The 12,550-nt window shown below is 50.7% G+C and overlaps 6 protein-coding genes across 6 annotated transcripts; 4 read left to right on the top strand and 2 right to left on the bottom strand.

Annotated features, from left to right (window-relative positions):
* Positions 1-70: 70 nt before the first annotated feature.
* On the bottom strand, positions 71-2,241 carry AtWU_10380 (putative monooxygenase; the record flags this gene model as incomplete). The annotated part of the gene is made up of 6 exons (XM_035505484.1): positions 71-939; positions 995-1,137; positions 1,184-1,501; positions 1,551-1,834; positions 1,883-1,962; positions 2,016-2,241. The coding sequence occupies 6 exons, from the start codon at positions 2,239-2,241 to the stop codon at positions 71-73; spliced, it is 1,920 nt and encodes a 639-aa protein (XP_035361377.1).
* A 524-nt stretch (positions 2,242-2,765) lies between these two features.
* AtWU_10379 (transcription factor domain-containing protein) lies at positions 2,766-5,351 on the top strand (the record flags this gene model as incomplete). Its single annotated transcript, XM_035505483.1, has 7 exons — positions 2,766-2,920; positions 2,969-3,761; positions 3,807-4,007; positions 4,062-4,151; positions 4,202-4,252; positions 4,298-4,419; positions 4,466-5,351. 7 exons carry the CDS (start codon positions 2,766-2,768, stop codon positions 5,349-5,351), a joined length of 2,298 nt encoding a protein of 765 aa, XP_035361376.1.
* Positions 5,352-6,111: 760 nt separating this feature from the next.
* On the top strand, positions 6,112-7,087 carry AtWU_10378 (sterol desaturase family protein; the record flags this gene model as incomplete). The annotated part of the gene is made up of 3 exons (XM_035505482.1): positions 6,112-6,265; positions 6,312-6,986; positions 7,035-7,087. The coding sequence occupies 3 exons, from the start codon at positions 6,112-6,114 to the stop codon at positions 7,085-7,087; spliced, it is 882 nt and encodes a 293-aa protein (XP_035361375.1).
* Positions 7,088-7,879: 792 nt separating this feature from the next.
* AtWU_10377 (GNAT family N-acetyltransferase) lies at positions 7,880-8,754 on the top strand (the record flags this gene model as incomplete). The annotated part of the gene is made up of 2 exons (XM_035505481.1): positions 7,880-8,408; positions 8,501-8,754. The coding sequence occupies 2 exons, from the start codon at positions 7,880-7,882 to the stop codon at positions 8,752-8,754; spliced, it is 783 nt and encodes a 260-aa protein (XP_035361374.1).
* A 1,446-nt stretch (positions 8,755-10,200) lies between these two features.
* Positions 10,201-11,383, top strand: AtWU_10376 (NAD(P)-dependent alcohol dehydrogenase; the record flags this gene model as incomplete). Its single annotated transcript, XM_035505480.1, has 3 exons — positions 10,201-10,374; positions 10,426-11,037; positions 11,087-11,383. 3 exons carry the CDS (start codon positions 10,201-10,203, stop codon positions 11,381-11,383), a joined length of 1,083 nt encoding a protein of 360 aa, XP_035361373.1.
* Positions 11,384-11,441: 58 nt separating this feature from the next.
* On the bottom strand, positions 11,442-12,256 carry AtWU_10375 (uncharacterized protein; the record flags this gene model as incomplete). Its single annotated transcript, XM_035505479.1, has 2 exons — positions 11,442-12,004; positions 12,055-12,256. The coding sequence occupies 2 exons, from the start codon at positions 12,254-12,256 to the stop codon at positions 11,442-11,444; spliced, it is 765 nt and encodes a 254-aa protein (XP_035361372.1).
* Positions 12,257-12,550: the final 294 nt, after the last annotated feature.

Raw genomic sequence — 12,550 nt, 5'->3', positions numbered from 1 at the left:
TACATGTGCAAAATGAAAAAGGAGTAGAGATCTGGTTCAGTACTATCAGACAATCCTTTCCTCAACCCGTCTACATCCTAATATATATCTTCGCCGAGTAGTACTCAGCAGAAGTATCACCGTAGAGATAACCCAACATTGTCTGCACAGCACCCCTTAATTGATCCTCGTTCGCACAGGATGCGAAAACGGTTCGGTCCATCCGCACAATAATATATTTCCCCTGCACTTTATTTCCTAAAAGGAAAGGATCGTAATCCGAGGGCCTGGGACGATCGCTGCACAAGGGAGAGTTGGCAAATTCGTCTGCGGTAGCGACGTGGAAGATGTTTCTTCCTTTAGATGAGCCCGTTGGGTCAATATCACCCTTTTCTAGAATAAAGGGGATGTCGGTTGCCCTGAACTCGCCACGGGACCAATTTTCTATTCCCTCAAGGGCGTGCTTGATAGCTGGGATCTCGGATGAGTCCTGCACGTATACAAATAAGCGGAAGAGAGAGGTGGTATTATCTGAATCGTAAATTGCGTCGTCTGTGAAAAGTATCTCATTGTCCTCTGTTCGACGACAATATATTTGCGGAAGATATAGACCACCGTTTAGATCTGGGATAAAAGGCATTCCGCTGGAATGTTTGTATCGGAATATCGCAGCATTTCTGCGACCGTGCTGTAATTGTCGTCTCCAGCTGGGAATGAACTGGAGGAACCAGATGTACCAGTCTCGGAGAAAGATCTTCAGCGGATGAGTTTCGCATACCATAACTCCATTCGCGACCGTTGTTGCTAGTGAAAGCTTGAGCTGTTGCTTACGTTCCTCATACCAAGCCTTTAGGACATCATGATGAGATTTCTGGTTAGAGTGGTAGCGACAGAGCATAGCTAGGCGCCAGGAGAGTGATATTGCGTCGCGGAAACCGGAAACGATACCCTGCCCGCCAACTGCAATAATGTTTTATGAGAACACAGGTCGTGCAGGGAGAGGGTTATGACTTACAGGGCGGAAATACGTGAGCTGCATCGCCACACAGTATCACTCGATCCTTCGCCCATATGTTGCAGGTCCGCGACGAAAATGTGAACGGGCGACAGCGGAGTACTTCGATGCAGTCTTCAGGAAACTGTACGTCTCCAGCAAGCCTGCGCGGTCAGCTATTGTCTCCGGGCAATAGGAAGATAGACATACTGGTATCGACTGCCCCTGTGTGTGATATAGGGATAAACAACGCGTCGCATTTCTTCTGGACTAGCCATCACATAACCGTCTTCTCCTTTATGGATGATATACTCGAACCGCCACAGTCTGTCAGCCGGGAGGCCAAAGCGCCCAGCAACAGCTGGTCTGTCCGGATTGCAAAGAAATCGAAACTCAGGCGGAAAGAATAGGTCATACACCTGCTCTGGTGAGTAACCTCGCTTCCACAGTGGGAAGCTGGGATGCGACTGGGGTGTTGGTAAGGTGATTCGCCAGTTCAATGCTACCCAAGTTTCCTCATAGAAGGCTCTATTGTCTTGTCAGCAACGGCAATTCCCAGAAGAGTTGGTTAACTGACTCATGGAATTTCTCTAAGATGACGCCTCGCGGTTCCAGATATTGCTTGCGCGTGTAGCCTGTCTTCCCGTCCGCGCCCACGAAGAATCTTGCTCGAAGACTGTGCTCTTCTCCGGTCGCGGTACGGTATGTACAGTAAGTCCAGTCTTCGTCTTCTTCCAGACGAATGACAGTCGCGTTGCATCGTAAGGAGCAATGGGATGAAGGCATGCAGTCCCTGATGTGGCTCTCGAGGACGGGTTGTTTATGGCCTATGAAGCCGACATGGCCTGTCGCTCCTGCGATCTTCACACCGTCAGTGGGTACACATCAAAGCGAATTGATAGAGCCCACTATGTTGTAGTCCATTGCCAGAATCGGAGCTTTGTGCATATCGCAATCGGTCCCACTGACGAAATTGAATCTTCCCATGGCTGATTGCTCGGCTTGTTAGTCTCCCGAGTATGGTGGCGGTAGGGAGACTCACAGGTGCCTATTTTTGTATAGATAAAGTCGTACAGACCCAGGCCCTGTAGGTAACGAATTCCATCGTCATCCAAGGCTATCCCACGCGGATCAGTGGTGATTGTTGGCTCCTTCTCCAGTACCACATTGTGGACACCGGCGCGACCGAGATAAGCGGATAACAGGGCGCCCGTAGGACCACATCCACATATAACGACATCAGTCGTTTCCCAGTCTTTCTGGTTCATTATGCTTAGGTATTTGTCTGCGCCAGGTCTCACCGTGGATCAAAATAAAGCTGTTGACCAGGGATTGATAAAGCCGTGGCAAGGGGTGGAGGCCGCTTATGGGGGAAGAACAGCCGGCGCTGGCGGGACCTGGCGCTGAAGGTCAACCTGCATGACCTGTTGTACACCGTAGAGCAGGAAGCAATAAGCCACAAATAAGCTGCTTTGGAACCCTTGTGCCATGTTGGCATAAATGTTGATCTCCCGAGATTTCGTTGGGGGGAAGAAGAGGAGAGGATGAGGGGAAAGCCGTAAAGCCGGTGGGACCAGCGGGACGCCGAGGAGAACCTCAGGCAGCAGCTTGTGCCTGCGTTGATCACGAGTACTCGACTAGTTAGTTAGAAGACTCCAACCCCCCAACATCACTAGCAGCGGGTGATAATGGTCCCTCCCCCACCCCCAGACACTCCAGCCATGCTTTTCATGCTAGACGTGGGACAACCGATCGATAACGAGTGAAGTTTGGTTCACAATTGGCTGCCAACATGCCCCCAAGTCGACCTCGCAACAGAAAGCAACGGAGCTGTCCTTGGTGCTCTCAGTCCTTCACCAAGGAGGATCATCTCTCGCGCCATATCAGAACCCACACAAAGGAGAGACCGTTCCTTTGTTCTGTATGTGGTAAACCTTTCAGTCGCCAGTATGCTATCATCAGTATTGGGTAATGGCTCTTAGACTGACCATCCAGTGACTCCCTTCTGCGACATGCACGTAATCACGGAGAGGCTAGTCCCCAGCAGCCCAGACTTCCAGAGCAGCCAACATCTGCCCGGAATTCCCAAGTTAATAATACCCTCTGTGCTGCGCCCAGATTGGATGACAGCATTGCTTTGGATTCACTACAAACGCCGCCTCTATTATTAGATACGCCGCCTTTGTCATCGGCTGACCATCCAGAACCCGGAAATGTACCTACGTTTCCTTTTTCTTCAAGTGCTGGAAAAGACGAGTGTCTTACGATATTAGAAGCCAACGGAAATAGCTCAACAGTTGACAAGGCATACGAACAGGTCTCACAGCAACCGGGGCCGGCAGCCAGCTCTCCCAATGGCTGTCCAAGTTCCCTAAGCCCACCGGACAATGCATTGAATGAGAACTTACAGTGCCAGGCCTATGATTGGACACTTGAGAGCATGACGCAGATTCCCACTTGGCTCGCTACTGATGACTTCGATATCAATGCATTGAATGCTGCCATTATTGCATCAACCAACCTACCAGCGTTGTTGCAGAACTCGGCAACCATGGGCCCGATAAGCGACCCGCTCCTGCATACAGGTGAAAGTCTACCAAATGGCACTGATAAGTTCGAAGACATAGTTTGTCGTCACTGGTTCACGCACCCCGAGGCGCCAGGTACAGAGCATGGATTGCCAGATCGAGAATCACGAGCAACCGTTGATGAGCCCTACCGACAAGGTTTGACTGAGCGTCTACAATATCGCGTTCCAACAGATCCCTTGCCATCGACGGACTTCCTAGTATGTGCTTGATGACATATTCCTCTGCGTAACTGACATTTCCAGAATATGTGCATACAAATGTACTTTGCTAAATTCCATCCCATATTTCCCGTAGTCCATGCGCCAACATTCCGACCTTCAACTGCAAACGCTTTGCTGTTGCTTTCAATTTGCTCAATCGGTAGTCTGTTTCTAGGCTCCAGACATGGTATTTCTTGTGGCACCAGGATTTTTGAAACACTCAACAAAGCTATACTAGCATCCGTAAGTTAGGTTGTTCCTTAGTGAAAGGGAAGTGCCTTGTATTAATGTTCCTAGTGGGAAACATACATTGGAAAAGGAGAGCCTGAAGTACGGTCCATGTCTCAGGCGGGTTTGATAGGCCAGGTGTTTGGTTATTTGAGCGGAGTAAGTATGTCAGAATCAACCAATGGGTCTTATCGTCTGACATAGAGAAGAAGCGTAGACATCTCCTGCTGATTCAGGTTTTTCATAATACCATAATTACGGTATGCTTGCCCTGTGGTAGACTTTCGAGAATCTAATTTAGCCAGTGGGTCCGGAGAATTCGGGTGCTTCGCAGTCACCAGTCAACATGCGAGATTGAAAGAGAGGAAATCGAACGCGACCCAGAGGGAGCGTGGACTACATGGGTTGCCAAAGAAGAGCAACGCCGGTTAGACTACCCAAGCATTCACCGAGTCCCGACTGACCGTGTCTAGCCTCGTAGCAGGATTGGCCATACTGGATAGCGAGTTTGCGGATTTGTTTCTTTCAGAACCCTACATGAGACGCCCGTCGCTGAGGTCCTCTATCTCTGACGATGAAATCTGGACCGCGCCAACAGCAGCAGACTGGAGTCGTAGTTTAACCCGACAACTAAGTTCCCATGTTCGTTCGGACTCGATGGCCAAACAAAACAGCTTTAAAGAATACTTTGCCCTGGAGGAGATTGCAGGATCTGTATGTGATGCCCGTATGTCTGATGATTACTCCGCATTACCTTCACAGCAAAGTGTGCTCGAGAAGTTCTACTGCAATAATATTACCCAGAGAAGCTCTTCCGTTGGCCCTGATAACTTCTGCCTGAGAGCGCTGTGGCACATCACGTTCCTCTCCTCCCTGGTGGATTTTGATCGCTTGGAACTTGCAGTTGGGCGTGAGGGGCATGAAGAGTCACAGAGGCACGTGTGTTACGCTCGAGCCTGGGCAAATTCGCGAGATGGCTGCCGGTGCGTTGTCCATGCAGTACTGACCTTCCGCTGCCTGGAGAGTATACCTATAGCGAAGGAGCCACCAATCCACGCGCCTCGGTCTCTACATCGAGCTATATTGGTACTCTATTGCTATCTTCAGTTCAAGGATATAGCCGATCACACAGATGTCACACAGAATGCATTCGACTTTCCAGAACTCAATCACGCGGGGGTTATTTGTGAAAGGATACTCGCGGAGGTCAATTGTCCCGGAATGTGGGGGCCAAAGCCCATGCATTCCAGCATGCTGTGTCATTTTATTGAACTATTGAGACGTCTTGGGCACTGGGGCCTGGCGCGACAACAGGCTGCGATGTGGGAAGTTGTCGTGTATGGACTGTTGCCAAATTAGGATCTGAATGAGACATGAATCCGCTGTTAGCTGGCTCTGGCATCGATGCATGTGAGCTTTAGTCTCCTAAAGAAGCTCGCAGGTCTGAGTCGGTCGCTGTTATTGGATTTACGACGAGCCTAAAAGTGACCGACAAGGCTGAGCTCTTTATCCCTCACTCCACAGCGTCACAATTTGCTAATCACCAACTTCATTCACGCGAGTGGCAACATGAGGGATTTTGAGACATTAGGAAAGAGCTCTCCTGGCACAACCTTTATGGATCAAAGCCTGGGGTGCATACCGGAATCTTCTGTTGCCGATCTCGTACGGAAGGTGTCTCCTAGCTAGCTCACTGGACCATCATCCGGGGATCCAGGCATCCGGCGTCGTTCGACCTCACCCCTGAGGTCTGTGCATGATGCTGTGTGGCGTTGAGGTCAAAGGCACCACTAGCGACTAGCCAACACGGCAGCCTACGAATCCAGATCCCGGCTGGTATGGTATGAGATTTGTCTCAAAGGATTAACGAGGGCTTAGCTAAATCTGGGGAGCCAGTCAGCGGGGCGGAAATTGAATTGTTGGATGATTAATTAGCCCGGGGTCTGGTCAGTCGATCGAGCCCGGCATCCGAGTGGTGTGCCGGATCAGACCATCCGGATAGTACCCACCAGGGCTGGAAGTCACCAACAGTACTCAGAGTACATATAGTCGATTTTAAAAGCGCTTATTTTTATTGTCAAGCGCGGATGAGGGCATGTACTCAAGCTTGTACACTAATATGGAGTTCAACATGAACTCGACCTTTGCGCCACCGGCGGCGGCAACATATCCCGAACTCTATGCCCTGGCGAGTCAAAACCCGAAACTGTCTTTTCTGGAGAAGGCGTGGTGGACACACTATGCTTACTGGGATAATGACATTATCGCAACTGGTACGCCCTTCAATGTATTTTTTCTGTCACCTACTAACTCCGACAGGCATCATCACCTTCCTTGCTCACGAAATCCTCTACTTCGCCCGCTGCATCCCGTGGATAATCGCCGACGCTCTACCGACACTCTTTCATCGTTTCAAGATTCAGGACAAGAAAGCACCCCCATCAGCAAGAGAACAATGGAGTTGTGTGAAATATATCCTTGCTATCCACTTTATTGTGGAAATGCCTATGATAGTCCTGTTCCACCCGATGATGGAGTTGTTCGGTCTTAAGTACGCCCTTCCATTTCCGGACCTTAAAACCCTCGCCATTCAAATCACAATCTTCTTCTTCGTCGAAGATACGTATCACTACTGGCTCCACCGTGCCTTCCACTGGGGCCCTCTTTATCGTGCCATCCATCGGGTGCACCATCAATATGCCGCGCCGTTTGGTCTGACGGCCGAGTACGCCAGCCCATGGGAGACCATGCTTCTTGGCCTGGGCACGATTGGACCCCCTTTGGTCCTTGGCTACTTCACCGGCGAGGTGCATTTGATGACTGTGCTGGCTTGGGTGGCTCTGCGTCAGTTCCAGGCCATCGACGCGCACTCTGGATACGATTTCCCTTGGAGTCTGAGACGGATCTTCCCGCTGTGGGGAGGATCGGACTGGCATGACGATCACCACCGGTACTTCCGGGGTAATTACTCTAGCTCGTTCAAGCATTGGGATAGTAAGTACCCTTTCATCCTTGTCAGTGTTCTTGACTAACTAGTTGCAGTCTTAATGGGAACGGTTGCCGGTCCCCGAGGGAAGAAGATGCGGCAGGAGTGATGCTTTCAGCATGCGTTTATTGTTATTCGTTGTACAGTAATACATAATTTATAATATAACCTTACCACACAGAGCTTCCCAAGCTGCCGTTGAGAAGATACGATACCTGGCACGGCTGTCAGGCATTCTAATATTGAAATTGTTACTGTGTATAACGTATGCACCTCGCCAAAGTGGCAAGTATGTCACATACCTCGCAACCTACGCATAGATACTGGACAAACACTCTTTAGTAAACCCTACATCGCAGTGTCTGACGCATCACGTGTACGGTTCAGGCAATGCTCATCGGCTCTTATCTCCAGCTTAGCGTCATCAGAATCACTCCACATTGACATTATCTACAACACCATTGGTAGCCATAGAAATAAGCACTAGCCAGATTACAAATGGCAATAAAGTTAGATATCCTCTACCACTTGACACGTGCACTTGATGTACAAATAAATAACCAGGCTCAAAAGTACGGAGCACAACTAATATATTTATATATCGCAGACGAGCCATCTACTATAATTGGAACCAAATTTTTTACTATAATTATCAAAGTTAATATCTCTACACCCACCACCCTCATCTCATAGATCATCCATAGAATAAGCACTACCATGGACAAAGCACCACACCGACAATCCTGCAATATCACCACCCGATAAGCATCATCATATCCCAAAGACCACCTGTCTTCATCCCACATCCTTCCTATACAAACAACTCTGTACCACCATCACCACCACCACTACCACATCACAACACACACACCACTCCCATCTACACAAAAGCCCACCCAAAATGCCACAAAAATACACCCTCCACCCCGCGCACCCTTCCCACTCCCGCACCCTAGCAGAAACCATGATCCTCTCTCGCCTCACAGACCCACACTGGGCCTTCCTCTTCACGCCCTCCACCACTCCATCATCCATCATTTCCTCGACTGCGTCCCGTCTCCCTCATACGCTGAGTACAGCGCGGGATGTCCGGAGACATGAAGTTGTCCTTACCAGCACTACCCCCGGAACAGGGACCGAGAACGTGGAGCATACTGACGAAGGTAGTGAAGAGAGAGTAATCAGCTACGCGCGATGGACTCTCCCTCCTTCTCTCTCCAACCGAGACGACGTATGGCCGTCCGCACAAGTACCCGAGCCATCTGCCCAGGAGAAAGAACAATTCAGAAAGATGTATGATCTCGGAAGCGACGAAAAGGGCAGAGTCAAGGGAATGAAAAGCGATGGGTTGCTAGAGTTTCGAGGGACTCCGTTAGAGGAGGTTGAGGAGAGGGTGTTGAGGGATGTGGTGGGGGGTGAGGAGGTATTAAGTATGAATTCTTCTATTTCTTTCTCCTATCTATTGACCACAAGTGGTGGAATGATATATTATGGTAAGCTAATGACAATATGATCTACATAGCCTTGGAATACCTCACCACTCACCCCGACTACTGGAGACAAGGGGTAGGAAGTATGCTTGTGCAGAGTGGACTACGCGTGGCGGATCAGTACGGCATCAAGACGTATGTGATGTCTGAGCCGGCGGGGTTGAAGGTGTATTTGAATCATGGGTTCAGGGTTGTGGATGAGATTACGGTGGAGTATGAGCAGTTTGGGGGAACTGAGCCGACGACGCATTATTTTTTGGTGAGGGAGGCGGTGGTTGTGAATTGAGTACGCAGGCTGTTGGTGACGACGTATTGTATCGTGTGTTGAGTTTACTGTTGATGGAATGAGGGAGACGATAATGGTTTGATGGTGGTTTTCAGGGTTTTCATTGGGGACTACTACGTGATGGACGTATGTATAAGTTATTCTGTGCAGACATACTGGACTTGTAGCAGCAGAGTTATATCATTACTACTGATACCTCCAAATCCACTACCCACGGCTTAGCATCGGCGATTGTCTAGAACATACTGGCAAGTGGCCACAAATCATCCAGTCTGTCATCCATCGAACAGTAACCCCGGACTCGGCTCGTAGCTAACGCTGTCAGCCGTCAGCTTGACTGACTCCATCTGGAGTGCGACGGATATCTCCGGCCCAGCATTTATCAGACGAGAATGATGTCATGGAGCATTCCAGTCCGCCTCAAGTCCAATCTAAATTTCCAATCTAACTTTTCCAGTGGCTAGTTTCCAATGAATAGGCACAACAAGCTTTCCAGTCATACCACCAATACACTATTATTGGAGCACACAGCGGAACAGCATGTGGCGGCCCGCTGACAGCAATCCCACGGGCTGACCGCTCGGGTGGCTCAGGCTCTAGAAGTTTCGAATCGTGGAATTGGAAGTCCGGAATCTCAGGATGCCGCGGCTGGCTCACCTTCCGTGGCCGGAGAAAGATCGGCACTAGCCCAACGTTTTGTTAACGCCGGCGGGTGTAAGCGCCGGAGATATCATCGGTCACCGGCGCGTCTATAAAGCCATTGATGCCATTTTCACGGTCGGAAAGGCGAAAAATTGAGATATGTTAGAATTGTAATCACATACAGAAGATGTATATCAAGATCCTCTAGATAAATGGACGATTGATCGTTGTATTGTTGTGAAGGAAGACCTGTCAGCATCTTATGCTTAACTCCGCTGCACACGAGTGGGCCGTAAGCAGACTGCCGTTAGCCGCACCAGGTCCATGGAACCCCATCCCGAACATTGGAACTCATCACCATGCGATGGGTCCCTTACTAACTGGACCCAATGAGACTCCTCAACCAAATTCCATGCCGTTGCCCCGTGGCAGGAAGCTTCATGCTGAAAAATCTTCGATTGCGGCGAACTGCGCCAGCTGCATGATCGCTGGTAAGCTTTCAGGTACGCTTACCGGCCATTAAGGGGCGTGTAAATCCGATGTCGTAACCCATTCAGGGTCGACCCAAGATCACTGTCGTATCATCGTATGTCATCGAATGGGCTTCGGACGGAACATGTCTCCACCCTCGTCACGCATGAATCAAAAGTGGACCAGAGTCTGCTCGATTTCTAATCTTGTCCCGTTGTTCCGTTGTCCTGGTTGCAAGTGATCCGTATATATAAAGTCCAAGAGTACCCCTGGGGAATCGACAATCATACTCCGTGGATAATCATAATCTCCATATTCAAACACTCAATCAAAATGGCTGCTTCCGATTACAAGTTTGAGGGCTGGATGGGCCTTGACAAGAACTCCGTCGGCAACATGGTCTGGCAGGAGTTCGAGCCCAAGCCCTGGGAGGAGTCCGATGTTGACATCAAGGTCACCCACTGCGGTATCTGCGGATCCGACTTGCACACTCTCAGAAGCGGTTGGGTATGCATGCTCGTTCACTCCATCCTTTGACTGCAAGCTAACAAGATGTAGGGCCCCACCATGTACCCCTGCTGTGTCGGTCACGAAATCGTCGGTGTCGCTGTTCGCGTTGGTTCCCAGGCCGAGGGTGATATCAAGGTTGGAGACCGTGTTGGTGTTGGTGCTCAGAGTGACTCTTGCCGTGGCCGCAACGGTGACTGCGAGGAGTGCGCCTCTGGTCTTGAGCAGTACTGCCGCCACTCCATGGTTGGCACCTACAACGGCGTCTACCAGAACGGCGGCAAGTCCTACGGCGGTTACTCCCTGTACCACCGCTCTCCCTCTCGCTTCGTTGTCAAGATCCCCGACGCCATCCCCTCCGCCCAGGCTGCACCCATGCTTTGCGGTGGTATCACCGTGTACTCTCCCCTGAGGCACTACGGCTGCGCTCCCGGCAAGCGTGTCGGTATCATTGGTGTTGGTGGTCTCGGTCACTTCGGTATCATGTTCGCCAAGGCCCTTGGCGCCGACAAGGTCGTTGCCATCTCTCGCAAGAACAACAAGAAGGAGGATGCTCTGAAGCTCGGCGCTGACGCCTACATCGCCACTGATGACGATGCCGACTGGGCCAAGAACAACGCCCGCTCCCTTGACCTCATTGTCTCTACCGTCTCTTCCTCCAAGGTATGTCTCTTCAACGCATCTGTATCGCACTCAAATCTAACATTTGCAGATGCCCATGGTGGACTACGCCACTCTGCTCGACCTCGACGGTTGCTTCGTCCAGGTCGGTGCTCCCGAGGACGGTGCCCTTGAGATCCCTGCTTTCGCTTTGATCGGCAAGCGTGCCAAGCTGGGAGGTTCCCTCATCGGAGGCCCCAACGAGATCCGTGAGATGCTTGCCCTGGCTGCCGAGAAGAAGGTCCAGCCCTGGATCGAGGAGCGCTCCATGAAGGACGCCAACAAGGCCGTTGTGGAGATGGACGCTGGCAAGGCCCGCTACCGCTACGTCCTGAGCAACGAGCTGTAAGCAACCATCACTTGTATATAATATAGAGTAATGAGTATATAGACGAACGTGACGCACCTTAGACTATTCTTTCGAACCCTTTGACGATGTATTCTTTTCCTGAAAGTATAACTGTCTGGCCAGTTTGCCACGAGCTATCCCCGAGAATTTGGTTCGTTGAAGGTAGTTGAGCTCCGGCGGGACCGATGGAGTACTTGAGCTGCCAACCGGAAGCAGAGTCCCATTCTTCCCTCCTAGCACTGACTTCCCGTCCCTCTTCAACGATTGTCGTAGATGAACCCCGGGGACGAGTATGTATCTGAACCTGGTGCAGAGCCAGATACGTACCCCAAATTCTCCCAAGGAAAGTCCTCTCCACTTCAGCCTCCTCCCCTTCCTCCAGGGGTTTCTGCTTCGACTCAAGGACCCATGAAACACCCGTGTTGGGGCCCTCGGGGCCCTCCCGAAATTTCAACTCACGCCAGACCTCCTCATACTCTGCGATCGGGGAGCCAGGTAGGTCGGCACGAGGCATTTCGCCCTTCTCAAGATCATCGCCATTAGGAAGAGCGGAAAATGTACCGCAATCAACCGCGTCAAACGAATTCCTAGAGTCGAGTTCATGGGTGAACGACACCCGACCTATAACCGTTAGTCTCTCAACGAACAAGATTAGCTCGAAACAATCATACTAGAATCCGCATCATCGACAACTCTCTGGCCCGCAATAGCCCAGTCGATATCCCCGGAGGCCTTGTCAACGCGCAGGTCGACGTACCAGCCTGCGACCGACATGACTATTGTGTCGGTATTTTCGAAGGCGGGCTCGGGCACCCAGCGGATGGAAATCCGCGTCGAAAGACGGCTCTGCGAGGGAGGGTTTTCAGCAGCCATGGTATGAAATTAGTGATGAATAGTTAAAAGTAGAGCTTCAGGAGCAAGAGGGTGCAGTTAACGAGGGAAGAGAATGACACATATGAGGACCTTGGTTGAGTGTGTCGGCTAGACTGAGTAGTTCGACGCTATCGCTAACTTACCCCGCACGGCGTCGGCCGAGCACCGCCGAATTCGGCGACACTGCCATATCAGCTCCGCGGGTGAGAGAATTCCAGTTTTTACGTGTAAATACGAAGCATCTTATTGCACATAATAGGTAGCTGGTTTGAAGTAATGGTTTGAGGTTATCGA

The sequence above is a fragment of the Aspergillus tubingensis genome, assembly GCF_013340325.1.
Source record: "Aspergillus tubingensis WU-2223L DNA, scaffold_13, whole genome shotgun sequence".
In the NCBI taxonomy this organism is placed as follows: Eukaryota; Fungi; Ascomycota; class Eurotiomycetes; order Eurotiales; family Aspergillaceae; genus Aspergillus; species Aspergillus tubingensis.
This window is presented reverse-complemented; position numbering and strand designations above follow the sequence as displayed.